Here is a 15,167-nt window from a genome sequence, read left to right as displayed (position 1 = left end):
TTGGCTTTTTTGTTGTTTTTTGTTTTTTCGAGACATGGTTTCTCTGTGGTTTTGGTGCCTGTCCTGGATCTCGCTCTGTAGATCAGGCTAGTCTCAAACTCACAGAGATCCACCTGGCTTTGCTTCCCGAGTGCTGGGATTAAAGGCCTGCACCACTACCACCCGGCTGGCTTTTTTTTTTTTAACCTAATTTTTTTGATGTATATGGATATTTTGCCTCCCTATATGCTGTGTACCACATTTGTGCCTGATGCTCATAGAAATCTGAAGAGGGCATTGGATTCTCTGGAACTGGAGTTACAGATGGTTGTGGGCTACCATGTGGGTGCTGGGAATTGAACCTGAGTCCTCTGGAAGAGCAATGTAGTTCCCTTAACTTCTGAGCCATCTCTCTCTAGCCCCAATGTGAAGGATTTGTAAATCTGTTTCAAGTATATTTTGTACTTACCATGTTGACTAAGTTGCAGTTTCCTTTAAATTTGGATGTTCATCCCTTTTACGTTGCAATATGACGTTTTCATTTATAAATGTATTGGCTTGCTTTCCTACCTATCCTAAGATGCATGTAGTCAGGTGGCCACAGGTTGGATGTACTATCACGTTTAAATGAAGGTCTTGTTTTGTTTCACGTTAATTTTGTTGCTGAATATATAGTTGTGCAAATTAATTTGGACCAAATGTTTTTTATAATCAGTACACAGTAATTCCTAAAGACACTATATAGCTATTGTTTTAATCAGATCTGTCTAACACATACTGTTTTCATTTTCTCATAGGTGAATGGGACTTTGGTGACTCATTCAAACCATCTGGAGGTGGTGAAACTAATCAGATGTAGGTGAATGTTATTTCTGTTTGTTTTCTCTAACACTTAAAAGGGTCACCAAGCATTTTTCTGAAACTGGCCAAATAGCAAATATTTTAGACTTTATGAACTAAATAGTTACTACTGGAGCTTGTTATTGTAGAGCATGCACGGGCAATATGTACATGAATTAGCATGCCTAGGTTCTAATAAAACTTCATCTGACAAAACAGTCTGTGAACTAGATTTAGCCTCTTGCCTGGTGTTTTCCACCCTCTGCCCCCCATATACACACATTGGGAGGTCTAAGGTAAAAACTTGCTGGTAATTATCTTTTGTTAACTTCCTGCTTCAGTACATGTATTTGAAAGGCATGCACAAGTCACTTGACAGGAAGGAGTTTGAATCAGAATGTCTTCAGAAATTGTATAGTGCAATTCCTTTACCTCAGATCAGTAAATGCTTGTGTAATTCAAGAAAATCTCTGGAGAAGTGCAAAGTTAGGGATTTATAACCTTCAGATCGGTCTTCGCCTACTTCCATTTAGCAACTGATAGTGCTCATGTAGTGTGGGTCTAAGGATGTGATGCTTCTCTAAGCTGATAGTGAGGCAGGACAACTCTAGCACTTGGGCCTCAGTTTCTCTGTATTTACAGGTTCAAGAGAGGATTCAGTGGTTTTTGTGAGTTTTGCTTATAAGTGAAGGTTATGGGGTGGGTGTGTGGGATCGTGGAATTGTGTGATCTGGACTACATACCGTAGTGTAGACTGGGCTGCACTCCTGGAGGCCCAGCTTTACTTTGTGGGTACTTTCCTACCTACTCTGCAGAGGAAATTAGGTGTTTCCAATGACTTCATTCTTTGCACCAATGGCAGCTTGACTGTTGGAGCAGCAATAGAAAGAAGACATAAAGGAGTCTCTCCATCTGAACAACCCTGTTCTCATTGTTCTGGTCTGGCCTAAGTGTTGAGTATTTGTCATGTTTTTAAAAAAATAAAAGTCAAAAGAGAAAGCTGAAAATAAATGGAATGTAACAGAAAAGGAATGTATGATTGGGTCAGATCATTTCATAGTAAGTACACTCTTAAAAAAAAAAGAGTTATTTATGGCCAACCAGAATCACTTAATTTGTCTTACTGAGTAGATAGACTCTTGGAACAGATTCAGTGAACTGGGTTATACTGTGTAGGTTAGCCTTGACTAGTACTTGCTGGATAGCCTAGGCTGCCATTGAACTTGAGCCTTCCTGCCTCAGCTTCTTCAGAGATGGAATTACATGTGTGTACCATGTCCAGCGTAGTCAACTAACTGAGTTCTTTTTTAAAACAGCAACAATAAAAACTGGGTTCTTTTAAGGCCTTTTTTGGAGAATGGCAATGGGAATGGGGGTTTGACAGAGTCTAATGTAGCCCAGGCTGACCTTGAACCCACTGTATAGCTAAGGCTGGCCTTGAAATTCTGATACTACTGTGTTTACTTTCCTAGTGCTGATATTATAAGCATAAACCTCATATCTGGTTTATACAGTGCCAGGGTTGGACCCGAGGCATCATGCATGCTAGGCATGCACTCTGCAAACTTAACTACATCACCAGCCCTAATAATGATCTCTTTTAAAGATCATATCCTGACTCTTTGCCTCCTTATTACTTAAGTAACCCTGGGTACCATTCCTATAATAATGAGCTATCTTGTGGCCTAATTTTTAATGCCCATTCCAAACATTATCAGAGTGATTGAACTCTGATTTCCTTTGAACCAGTTAAAGAAGGCTAGAAAGAGCTAGAGTGAAGCAAGCATATGGGCTAGTAAGATGGAATGAATGGCTTTCTCACAGAGAATAATGCTGAAAGCCTTGCAAAGTATACTTGCTGGGCATTGTGGTGCACAGTTGTGATTCCCGCAAGTGGGAGGCTGAGGCAGTAGCATCACAAGGTCAAAGGTTGCCTTGCTGCAGAATGAGTTCTAGGTTAGCCTGGGCAACTCAGTAAGGCTGTCTCAGATAAAAAGTATTTTAAAAGGGTGCAGATTTATCTTAGGGGCAAGTTGCTTGACTAACGTGCATTCCCTTGGTATGATCCCCACTACTCCAGTTAAAGAAAAAAAGAATGAAAAGTTTTTGAAAAAGTTTCTCAATACTGTTATTTTTTCTTTTCTTCTTTTTCTCCCACCTCCCCCCTCAAGCTGGCTCCTATGTAGCTCTCACTGTCCAGGGACGCCCACCTGGGTCGCCCCAGATTCCACTTGCTGATTCTGAAGTAGAGTCATCAGTTATTGGACATATGTCTCCCATTATGACATCCCCTCATTCCCCTGGAGCAACTGGGAATATGGAGAGAATCACTAGTCCTGTGCTCATGGGGGTAAGACCAGAACATCTTCTCAGTAGATGCTCAATTATATAAAGGTTCCTCTGCTTTATATGAAGAATGTTGATGTATTAAACTTATTAGCAAACTTCCATTCAAGAGTCTAGAAATACCTGCTTAACATAGAAGTTACATAATTAATTGGAACAGTTGTTGTCGTGACAGATTTAGTTGAACAACTATTAGACACTTGCCATATACAAAACAATGTACCATTTACAAAAATATTATACTTTTAACTTATATTCAGAGTCTTTCGTCATCTTCCAGTGTATACTTTATGAAGATAGGAGTTTGTTTTGTTTACTATTGTGTTTCTAATGCCTGAAATACTGCTTGACATATTAGAGGTGCTTAATAAACCTTTACTAATTGATGTTAAGACTCTAAGTAACCAAAAGAGACAGAATGTAGACATAAGGGGGAAAATACTAAGTTGTGTAAGAAAAAAGCACATCCAGTTGTGACAGAGAAGGTCTTCATAGAATAGTTGTGTTTGAATTTAGCCTTTTGTAATGGGTAACAGTGGTGGCCATGGAGAGGAAATGGAGGAGACAGAATAAACATAGCTGGAGAGCCAGTAAAGTACCAGCACTGTCAGAAAAGCGAGACTTCTGCTTCACTTGTGCCGGCTAAGGAGGTACGTGGTGGGAGATGGCTTACCAAAAGGAAGTCATCGTGGATTCACAGTTGCTGAGCAAGTTTACAAGTTACTGAGTAAGCAGTGAGAATCCATTCAACACTGTTGTGAGCGGGAGAGTGGTGTGATTATAGCAGGATTATAGGGAGACACAGGAATTTGTAAAACAAGGAGCAGTGAGTTGGGAATTGTCTCAGATTTCGGGCAGGCTAAACTGGAAATTAAAACCAAGCCCGAGGATTGATAGTAATGCCTCAGTTGAGAAAAGTAGCAATAACAGATTTGTACTTCTGTAATTCCAGTTCTCCAACTGATACCCACATTTAATGTTCTCTTGGACATAGTCTACTAAGGTGAAATGAAAAGGCAGAACAGTTTCTGTAACTTAATGGAATGAGCTGTCTTCATTCATAACTGCCAAGAGTATGAACATCCTAAAGGACACTGAGGGTTGGAGTTGACACAGAATACCATCTCTCTTGGCCTTCGGTTTTAGCCTCATTTCCCCTGTATTGTGTTCTTATTCTTTTCTAGGAGGAAAACAATGTGGTCCATAACCAGAAAGTAGAGATTCTGAAAAAAATGTTACAGAAAGAACAGGAGCGGCTGCAGGTACGGAGTTAGCATGGGCTCTTTGCAGGCCAGGGAAACTGAGTGTGTGTAGAATTGCTGTTGCCCATCATCAGTCAAGAGAATTGTGCTGGTGCCAGCAACTGTTGTGTTAGCAATGGGCTTCTTCTCTATTTTCATGACTTGAGTAATTAATTCCTGAACTATCTTTACAACTTTCAGTTACTGCAAGAAGACTACAGCCGAACAGCTACCCAGAGGTTGTTCAAGGAGATCCAGGAGGCCAAGAAGCACATTCCTCAGCTGCAAGAGCAGCTGTCCAAAGCCACAGGCTCTGCTCAGGTAGTGGCATTACTGAAAGTTCTGCCCAGTATTTACAGGAACATTTTTTTTCCTGCGAATGTGTCAGATTCATAGTTGCCTTTTAAAGTGATTTTTCTAGCATAGGCTAACAGGATGTTCTGTGTAGGATGTTACGGATATAATGATTTAAAAAAGTAAATGTGGGCTTCTGATTGTTTGCTTGCTTTTGTTCCAATGTAATTTTCAGAAAGAGTTGAGTATTTTTGCTTTGATGTGACAAACCAAAAATGTAGTTGAAAATAGTTGCATTTCTTGGTTGACAAAGAGGACAGCTGATATGTTTTTAAGTAAGGATGTGAGACTTTTATACACTAAAGGGCATTGTGGCAAATACATGGACAGGCATTCTTTAGTGTCCTGAAGTTAGATACTGTTGTTCTCTTCTATTTTACAAATGCACTTGAGACTTAGAGAAGGATTGCACTACTTATCTGAAGTCTTGCGACTTCAGATCGAAAGTGATAGAACTGGAGTTCAAGGCCAGGCATGGCATGCATGCTTCTAATCATGACACATCGTGCGGAAGGCTGAGGGAAGAGGATCTACTTTGGAGGCCAGCCTGGGCTACCAAGTGAGAAACTGACCCTAGGAGAAGAAAGAAAAAAACAAAAACAAGACAGAACAAATTAAAACCAACCCTGAAATCCAAACTCATTATTACGATTCCCAGGTTTCAGCATCCATCCATTCGTCCGTCCGTCCATCCATCCATCTATCTTCTATTTATTTATTTAGCCATCTATCTATCTATCTATCTATCTATCTATCTATCTATCTATCTATCTCCATCCGTCTGTCCGTCCGTCTGTCCATCCATCCATCCATCCATCCATCCATCCATCCATCCATCTTTTTCAAGACAGGCTTTCTTTGTATAGCCTTGGCCATCCTAGAACTAGCTCTGTAGCTGGGGCTTTTCTCAAACTCATAGAGATCTGCCTGCCACTGACTCCCCAGTGCTGGGATTAAAGGCGTGCACCACCCCTGCCTGGCAGTATTTATTTATTTATTTTTATAGTCAGGATGTCACTTTTATAATGCTTCCTGCCTTATCCTTCCAAATGCTGTGATTACTGGTGTGCGCTTACCTTAACTAGCCATGTTTATATTCTTTGTTTTTCTTTATGGATGAAGGGTCTTACTGTGTTGTCCTGGCTAGCCTCATGCTTGGCTGTGTAGCCCAGGCTGGCCTTGAACTTACAGCAGTTCTCCTGCTTTATCTTCCTGAGTGCTGGAATCACAGGCTTGTCCCACCATACCCAATTTCATATTTAAGATCTTAATACCCCTAATTTTTATTGTAATTTGAAGGTAGGGTTTAGTAGAACTTGCTGTAAAGGTGTAAGTTACGGGAGTGATGGACCTGTGATTAGAAAGCCAGCAGTTAATCTCAGCCAGACATTCTGTAGTGTTCATATTTGAGGTGCATGGGGCTTTGTGTACTTCATTTCAAAGGAAGACAGACAACTTGTCTGTAGAATTACTTACTTTTTGCCTGTGCACTTAAAATATGTAAAAGCTGGTAAGTTGTTACTGTTTTTGAGCTAGTAAAAGTCCTATCTTCACAGAAATGACAAGAATTTTTTGAGAATTTATCTTTGCTAGTTTTAAAGTAAAATACCGTGTCGTGGTTGGAAAAACTAAGGCTTAAACTGGTTAAGTGACATAGGTCAGGTGACATAGGATGCCAGGTCTCCTGCTTTAGTGCACTTTTCATTACGTATTTCTTTTCATTTTGATGATTGTGCTCTAGGAATGGTATCTCTCTCTCTCTCTCTCTCTCTCTCTCTCTCTCTCTCTCTCTCTCTCTGTGTGTGTGTGTGTGTGTGTGTGTGTGTGTGTGTGTGTGTGTGTGTGTGCTCGCTCATATAGATGTATTTGATAATACTGGGGATTTAACCCGCTGCCTCATGAATACTAGTCAATCTATACTACTGAGCTGTATTAGGAACCCTTTGTGTTTTTATTATTGAACAAAAACAATGTATTTATCTGATATGAACAGTAAAAATGTAGTTTCAGTAGTTTACCTTTATAACATGTGTTCAAATATTGGACATTTAATGAAACTCAGAAGTAGTGGGAGGCATTTAAGTAGTAGTGTAATAATCTTTACTAATGGGCAGATAATCTAAATGATGTAAATTAATGCTCTTTTATATATATATGTTTATGGTGCTATTTGCTGTTGGAACTTTTATCCTATGTTAAAATATTGCTTTTCTATCTTTATGGTTGTTCATTTTAGGTTTCTAGAACTCACAATTATTTATGTTTTTTCCTTTAAGTATTTTCACCTTCAGTATTTTTGTCACATCAGTAGCTAGCCTTTAGCCGCACCCATGTAGAAGGTATTGCCACTGTTTGCTTACGCAGTCAGTAATCACTTTTCTCTTGTATGATTGTGTCTATGTGTAATTCTTTAATCTGCTTTAGGATGGCACTGTAATTGCACCCTCCAGGCCGTTGGGTGATGCCCTAATAGTCAATGAGGCAGAAATAGATCCTGGAGATGGCCTGTGCAGGACCGACGGGAGCAGCGGAGATGCTTCTCGGCCTAGTAGTGACAATGCAGATGTAAGCATTAATCTTCTCAATCCGTATCTTCTTGCATTCTCCTCATAGCCCTTTCTTAAGTAATGTGCATTCAAAATGTTGTCTTTTATAGCAAAGGTCTTTATATATCAATTTGATGAACAGAAGTTCTGAACACTGTTATATATGAACTTTTAATTCCAGAGTTCACTTTTCCCTCAGGCACTCACTGCCAAGTGTTTCTTGTAGGGATGGAATTTCCCAGCAGGCTTCTTGTTTGTGGATTGAGAAGCTAATGCCCGTGCTTTTTTGCTCAAATGAGAGGCCAACTGTTGGTATCTTTAAGAGCATGTTAATATTCCATTTGTGGTCAGAATGACTCAGTCTTGAATCATGAGGCACTTTGCCATTACAAAGAGAAGCAGCCTTTATCCTGTTAGACTCCAGCTACTAGCCTAGGTTAACTGACAGCTCTGTCCTGATTCACACAGAGACTAACAGATGAATATGGGTATTTGTTTATAAAAACATGTTAGATTGAATATGATGTAGAACCAGAGTTTCGTGATTATTAAAAGGTAAAACAGGCCAAGCATGATAGCACATAAATTTTAATCCCAGCACTTGGAAGGCAGAGGCAGAGATTTCTGTGAGTTCAAGGCTAGCCTAGTCTATGTGGAGAATTTCATGCCATCTAGGGCTTCATAATGAGACTGTCTCCAAAACAAAAAAGAAAGGGAAAGGCTATCAGCATTGCTTATGCAACATCATTTTATACATACTGTGTGGTGATAGACATAGAAATAGGTCATCATCTCCTCTAAGGATGAGGAGGGCAGAGCCTGAGGTACTGGTTTGTATCTGTTAGCTGTGGAATCAAGTTAGTGAGTTGTGACTGTTTTTTAAGGCGAGAACAGGACATTAGGGTGCATGTGTGTAGATGAGGTGTTACAACTTGTGACTTGGGTACACACAAGTGCTGATGAGCAGTGTGATGTTCTCCGTTGTTAAAGATGAGGGGGACTGAGAGCCATGGTCTAAGCCGTTGTCTAGGCTACCTCAGTAAGGCTTGGCTCACTGATTCAGTTTCTCAAGCAAGGAAAATTTGAGAACTGTTTTCTTTCTTTCTTTTTTTTTTTTTTTTGAAAGATGATGATGACAGAATTTTAAAAGTTCTGTTGTTCAAGAAAAATAGCTAATATTTATCAAGTGTTATTACACAGTGCTGGTAAATTTTAACATTTTTTATGTTGGTTAATTCTGAAAACATTTTTATGAAATATTGCTGCTGTCACTTTACAAAAGAAAAATCTGAGGCCAAAGGGAGGTCATGCAGTAAGTGATTTGCCTCCACCTAGCTCCACAGGACTGATCCTCAAAAATACAAAGGTACTGACTGACACATGAGAACATGACGTTCTGTGAGAGAGTGAAGTTTAGAGCAACCTAGAATGTCAGGATTGTGAGTGGAAGGCCCGAGAGGAAATGAGACAGACTGGAGGAGGTGTGAGGGCTTTCTCTGCTTGTTCTAGCAGCACTGCTTAGGACCATCTACCCTCTGGTTTGTGATGCAGTACTGCCCCACTGCCCTCTGTATTATTATCTACTACATTTCCAGAGTGTGGGCATTCAGAACAAGTGATATGGATACGAAATTGGAATTTTATTTTGTATTTAAGGAAATGTTACAGTTAAAGTCTGTGCTTTTCAAATATAGCTTTATAAAATGGAGTTAATTGATGAGTGTAGAATTAGTTATTACAACACATTAATTCTGACATGTAATTGGTAAGAATTAGAATAAATAGTGTCTTAGTTAGAATTACTATTGCTGTGTTGAAACATTGTGACCAAAAGGCAAGTTGGGGAGGACAGAGTTTATTTGGCTTACACTTCCATATCACTGTTCATTATTGAAGGAAGTCAGGACAGGAACTCAAACAGGGCAGGAACCTGGAGGCAGAAGCTGATGCAGATGCCATGGAAGGGGTGGAATATTGTTTACTGGCTTGTTCATGGCTTGTTCAGCCTTCTTTCTTATAGAACCCAGAACCACCAGCCCAGTAATGGCACTACCCACAGTGGGCTGGGCGCTCCCCTATCAATCAGTAATTAAGAAAATGCACTATAGACTTGCCTGCCTCCTGATCTTATGGAGGCATTTTCTTAATTGAGGTTTTTTTCTCTCCAGTGAATCTAGCTTGTGTCAAGTTGATATAAAACTAGCCAGGACAAATAATAAAATGAGTAAAGTATTTAGGCTTTATCATGTTTATATAGACAAGGAGCACCATCAGAAACATCAGTGTAGAAAATAAATTGGGATAAAGAGACAGGGGCATTTGTAAGAAAAGGCTTAATAGGAATTTAAAAGATGTGTGTTAAATGGTTAACAGTTACCATTTAGTGAATGCCTACTCCATGCCAGAGATTATATTAATGATTTGAGATACTCTTTTTAGTCTCACAATATCTTAAGTAGTATTACCATTATATAAAGAATCTAGGACCAAATAAATAAAAACTGTGAAAACCCTGAGAAATAATATAGTCCAGAGTTACTTACTGAACACATAGCAAACTTGTTTAATTCGCACAAATTTGTTTAATGCAAACTGACACATTTGAGGCTAAAAGCAGCTTATGGATTTCTGTATTCCTTTGAAATGTACTGCAGTGTTTGGAGAGATCAGTCTTCTGAGTTAGCAATTTTGGTTTTTAGAATTTGTTCTCTCTGTGTTTGTCTGTCTGGTGGAAACACATTCATGTGTGCATGTGGGTGCAAAAAATCAGGTCTGTCTTCTGTTGCCATCTATCTTATTTTTTGAGACAAGTCTTTCACGGAACCTGGATCTTACTAGCTGGTTAGTCTGGCCAGCCAGTGAGCTCCCAGGAACTGTCTGTCTTGCCTCCTAGGACCAGGGTTACAGTAATCTCTGCTCAGCTTTCACATGGATGCTGGCCTAAGCTCTGGGGATTCTTACCTGACATCTTTATAGTTATGGCATAAGCACTTGACTCACCAAGCCATCTCGATGCTAGCTTTGTGGTTTTAAAAATCCCACTGTTGCTCAGTTTGATGAAGGCTTAAAAGAATGTCACAAACCAGTTTCCTCAGAAGTGACATACATATCATCTACAATTCAATTCTGTATTGTTTTTGTTTTTGTTTTTTTTTAAATTTATTTATTTATTATGTATACAGTGTTCTGTCTGCACGTATCCCTGCAGGCCAGAAGAGGGCACCATATCTCATTACAGATAGTCGTGGGCCACCATGTGGTTGTTGGGAATTGAACTCAGGACCTCTGGAAGAGCAGCCAGTCCTCTTAACCGCTGAGCCATCTCTCTAGTCCCCTGTTTTCATTTTTAAAAAAATTTATTTTGAAAAGTTTTTTCATAGTGGCTACTCTAACTGTATAAAGTTCTTTGAGATGGATAGACTCTGGGTATAGTTGATCTTGCTATATGATTTGCTTATTTGCAAATTTTTCAATAATAAAATTTTAGTAAATATAAAAAAAGATCAGATAATTTTAAAAATAGAGAGCATAATGAGCCCATCACACCCCCCAATCTCAGCTCAACTTGTCTATGACTCCAGTTCCTTACATCTAAGACTGTTTCATTAAATGTGACTTTAAGAGGTGCGATACTCTAAAATAGAACTTTAGTATTATCAAACCTTATGAGTTAATATTTTCCTAGCATGTAGTTTGATTGCCCTAATTGTCTTATAAGGATCTTGTTGTATTTTGTTTATTTGATTTGTTTTATGATGCTGGGGATCAAACCCAGGACTGTGATGCTAGAGTCCTCCATTAATACATCCCCAGTCCTGGTTTGTTCATTTCAGTCAAGATTCAGGCAAGGTCTTTATAGTTTTGGGGTAATATGTAATTTATCACCTCTCTTCCTTTCCCCTCCCGTCTCCTTCCCTCTTTTTCTTGATCTATTTTGTTTGAAAAAAATCAGGTCATATATCCAGTTAAACAGCCCACTTTCTGACTGTCTTTTCTTGGTATTTTATAGCTTGTTCCCTTATCTTTGTTTCCTGAAAATTTATAGTTAGCTCTAAAGTTTCTCAGCTTAAGGTTTGATCGTTATTGTTTGGCAAGAACAATGCATGGGTAGTACTGGGTTCCTCTCATCCTGTCACACCAGGAGGTGAGTGCTTGTTTAAGGTGTTAATGCTTGATTTTTTTCATTATGAAGTTCCCTATCAGTCTGTTATATAATTTTCTTTACCTCCTTCCCAGGGTCAAAATGCCTAGATCCTTTATTTAGTTAGGGGTTTCAAAAGCATAGTTTGTCTTTTTTTTTATATTTAGTAGCTGGAAAAACTTCCTTTTATTAGCTGTTAGTTTACCCTAAAATGTAGCTTGCATAGAAAATGCAATATTGTGATACTTTTCCTGGGGACCTTGTTTCTATTCACCCCATACAGAGAGGGCAATGACAAACCAGAGATGATTCTGTATGAGACCTATTTGGTGAATCAGTTTATTGAGTCTGCTCACAGGATGTTGAGTGACTCAGGCAATTGCATCACCAAAAAAGCCTGCCCGGTACTGCCTGGTTGATAACTCAAGGAACCAACATTATGGCAGTCCTTTGCGCAGCTTGCAAGTATCGACACTACAAAGAGTTATGTCTGTTTCCCAGCAATTTGTTTTTTGCTGATAATATCCTCACACAAAGGCCTCCCGAGTGGTGTAAATTTCTTCTGAGTTTCTGAGCCTCCTTAGTCTCCTTGCTTCCTCCAGGAGGGATATTTCTGTTTGAGGAGATGACTACATTGCATGCAGGATAAATACTTTTTGATTTTTTTTGGAGAGTATGTATTCTTAATAATTCTAAAGTTGATCAGTGAAGGTTGTATGACTGACTGTAATATTTTTGAACTCATAGGTGCTAATGTGAACCATTAATTCTAATGTGAATAATCTGGTTTTGGTCACTGGGAGAGAGGTAGAGATAGTTCGATAAGGCAGAGGCTAAGAAAGATGATAAAGTTAGAGTTTTATTTGAAATAATGAGTTTGAGGTATGGAATATGCCTGTTCATCGTTATGAACAAGGTAAGTTGCCCCCAGACTGAAGAGTAGATGAGACAGTTTCATTGGTTCTCTATTATTTTCAGTATTAAGTGGAAAAGCTGAGAGAATAAGTGACTAACTAGAAGCAGGAATAAGAGTACCAGCCGCATACTATATGAAGGATACTTGGTTTTAAATACGCACAGGAAACGTAGAACTTTCTCCCCTGACTCATTTTCACTTGTTGCTTACTGGAATGAACTGGTGCATGTGTGTGTGTTCTCATTTCATTAGAGTCCCAAGAGCGGTCTGAAAGAAAGAATTTATGTGGAGGAAGCCCCGGAGAGAAGTGAAGGAGTTCAGGACACTGTGAGTATGACATCTGTGTGGTCTGTGTCATCTCTGCCTTTTGTTTTTCAATTTGCATGTTTGGGGAGTGACCGCAGTGGACACATGCTGGCAAGCGCATCACAGCTGAGCTGTGCTAGGAAGGTCTCGTGTGCTGTTCTAGAAGAGAGAGTGTGAGACAAACAAACCCAAACAAAACAAGTTTATTAGAAGAACTTAGGAAAGATTTGAATAAGTAGAAAAATAGTCCATAGCATTATTAGTGTGTTATTATGCCATAATATGTCATAAAATTTACTGTTAACTATTTTTAAAATATAAAAAACAAGTATATTCACATTGTTTTGCAACTACCACCACGTTATGTCTCCAGAGTATTTTGTCTTCCTCAACTGAAATTTGGTGCCCATTGAATGCTCAGTCTATGTGTCCCCTGTCCCCAGCCTCTGGCAGTCACCACATTTTCTGTTTTTGTGAGTGGACTACTTGACCTGTTCACACGAACAGAATCACATAATATTTTTTCTTTTGTGACTGGCTTATATCAAGTAGCATAATGTCTTCAAGTTTGTCCTTACTGTAGCATGTGCCAGATTTTTCTTCTCTTTTAAGACTGAATAATACTCTTCTCCCTCACCTTCTCAGTGCTTATATTAAACAGAATGTGATGTGTAGATATAAGAAATGTGTATATGCTCACTCATGTACCACTGTGATACTTCCAGTCCTTTTGGGTATCTACTTAGAGAGGCAATTGCTGGGTTTTCAAATTCTTTAATAAGATTTAAAAATGATTACTCATTTTTATTGTGTATGTGCATGATGTGGAGTCAGTTCTGCCCTTCTCCCTTTCCACTCAGGTTCTAGGCTGTGTAGCAAGTCTGTTTATTTGCTGAGTTTTCAGTGGCCCTAGATTTTACATACTCTCAATTGGATGCTTTAGCATTATGATTTTATTTGATATTTTAAATGTTTGAGTATTTTGCCTGCATGTATTTCTGTGCACATGTGTGCAGTGCCTGCAGTGCCCAGAAGAGGGCGTCAGATTCCCCTGGGACTGGTGGTTATAAACCACCATGTGGGTGAGAGACCTGAACCCAGGTCCTCTGCAAGAGCAGAAAGTGCTCATTAACTTCTGAGCCGTCTTTCCGGCCCCATTATTTTACTTGAAGTTATATTGTAAAAGACTTAACATAATTTTGTGTTATTAGCAACATGTTTTGAATAGTTAAGAGACATCAGTTAAGCTACAAAATGAAAATTTGACCATTGAAATTGTTTAAAATAAGTGTCTATTGTTTCACTTAGTTTTTGAAATATTAAAAATTCGAGGTTAGAGAAAGTAAAAACAATTTTTAAGATGTAGAGATAGAATAGGGATTGGGATATAGGCCAGTGTCAGACCCTAGCCTAGTATGACCCAGGCCCTGTGTTTATTCCTAGCATCACAAAAGAGAAAAAAAGATGTAACCCAGTTTTATATCCTTTCATTACAAGGTATACGTATGTGTGAATTAATGAGTGAAGTATTAAAAATGTTAGGACTCCTGCAACCAAAGATGTGTAGTGAGCAAAGATGGTTTACTAGTCCCAGGGACCCCTACCCTCCACCCCCTTTCCTGTCCTGAGAAGCAATCAGTGCTTTTGTGGACATTTCACTTTGAACCTTTGAGAACAGATACTTTGATAGCAAAGCACTTCAAAGAAGATTATAAAAAGAAACTTCATTGATGATGTGAGTCATGCATTTAAGTAGTGTCTTCCTCACAGGTGCAGCCACCATACCTGTGAGCCTCTTCTTCCCAGTAGTTTGGTTGTATTCTGTCTTTGCCTATGATCGTTGGATCATTTGTCTGTTATTCTTCTCTGCTATTACCAGGACACACAGTCTCTTGTCAGCAGTCCCTCCACTCGTGGGGCACCTCATATTATTGGAGCAGAGGATGATGATTTTGGTACTGAACATGAGCAGGTAATGGTACTTGCTCTAAAATACTAAATTTTCAACTTTCTAAGATGTCTGATTTGATAAACATTCTTTGGAAGGTGAAATAAAACTTGTTGAGGGTGCGAAGCTAAATCTTAAAACCAAAGCAGCTTGGGTTAGTTGCTTATTTTAGCTCTGAACAGTAGAAATTAACTCTGCAGACTGCAGATACGAGGTCATTTTATGAGTACTTGAATGTTTCGTTTTGTTTTGGAAGTGGGATGTTACCTAAAAATAAACTTTACAAATTCCAGTTATTCATTGATGGAAGGAATATGATTAGCCTAATTCTTGACTTTTTACCCTGAAGTCTTGCTAAATTCATTGGTTACTTTTAGGAACTTTTTATATTAGTAAGATTTTTGAGACAGTGTCTCATGTAGCCTAGGCTGGCCTGAAACTCTCAGTGTAGCTGAGGATGATCTTGAACCTCTCATCCACTTTCCTCTATCTCTCAAGTGCTGGGATTACTGGGATGTACCACCATTCCCACTCTCCAGTAGTTTTTTCA

At 39.0% G+C, this 15,167-nt stretch overlaps 1 protein-coding gene across 5 annotated transcripts in view; it reads left to right on the top strand.

The window, feature by feature from the left end:
* Window positions 1-15,167, top strand: part of Arhgef12 (Rho guanine nucleotide exchange factor 12) — a 143,673-nt gene that overhangs the window by 84,087 nt on the left and 44,419 nt on the right. For all 5 annotated transcript variants that reach the window (XM_052757569.1, XM_052757584.1, XM_052757563.1 and 2 more), the window contains 7 exons: window positions 777-834; window positions 2,991-3,169; window positions 4,350-4,427; window positions 4,608-4,727; window positions 7,185-7,325; window positions 12,616-12,690; window positions 14,549-14,641. In XM_052757569.1, the coding sequence (XP_052613529.1) occupies window positions 777-834; window positions 2,991-3,169; window positions 4,350-4,427; window positions 4,608-4,727; window positions 7,185-7,325; window positions 12,616-12,690; window positions 14,549-14,641 (744 nt within the window). The remainder of the gene's footprint in view (window positions 1-776; window positions 835-2,990; window positions 3,170-4,349; window positions 4,428-4,607; window positions 4,728-7,184; window positions 7,326-12,615; window positions 12,691-14,548; window positions 14,642-15,167) is intronic.

This window comes from Peromyscus californicus, unplaced genomic scaffold (genome assembly GCF_007827085.1).
Source record: "Peromyscus californicus insignis strain IS unplaced genomic scaffold, ASM782708v3 Scaffold_11__1_contigs__length_118956290, whole genome shotgun sequence".
NCBI classification, from domain to species: domain Eukaryota; kingdom Metazoa; phylum Chordata; class Mammalia; order Rodentia; family Cricetidae; genus Peromyscus; species Peromyscus californicus.
The sequence above is the reverse complement of the archived record's forward strand: the minus strand, read 5'-3'. Positions and strand labels throughout refer to the sequence as shown.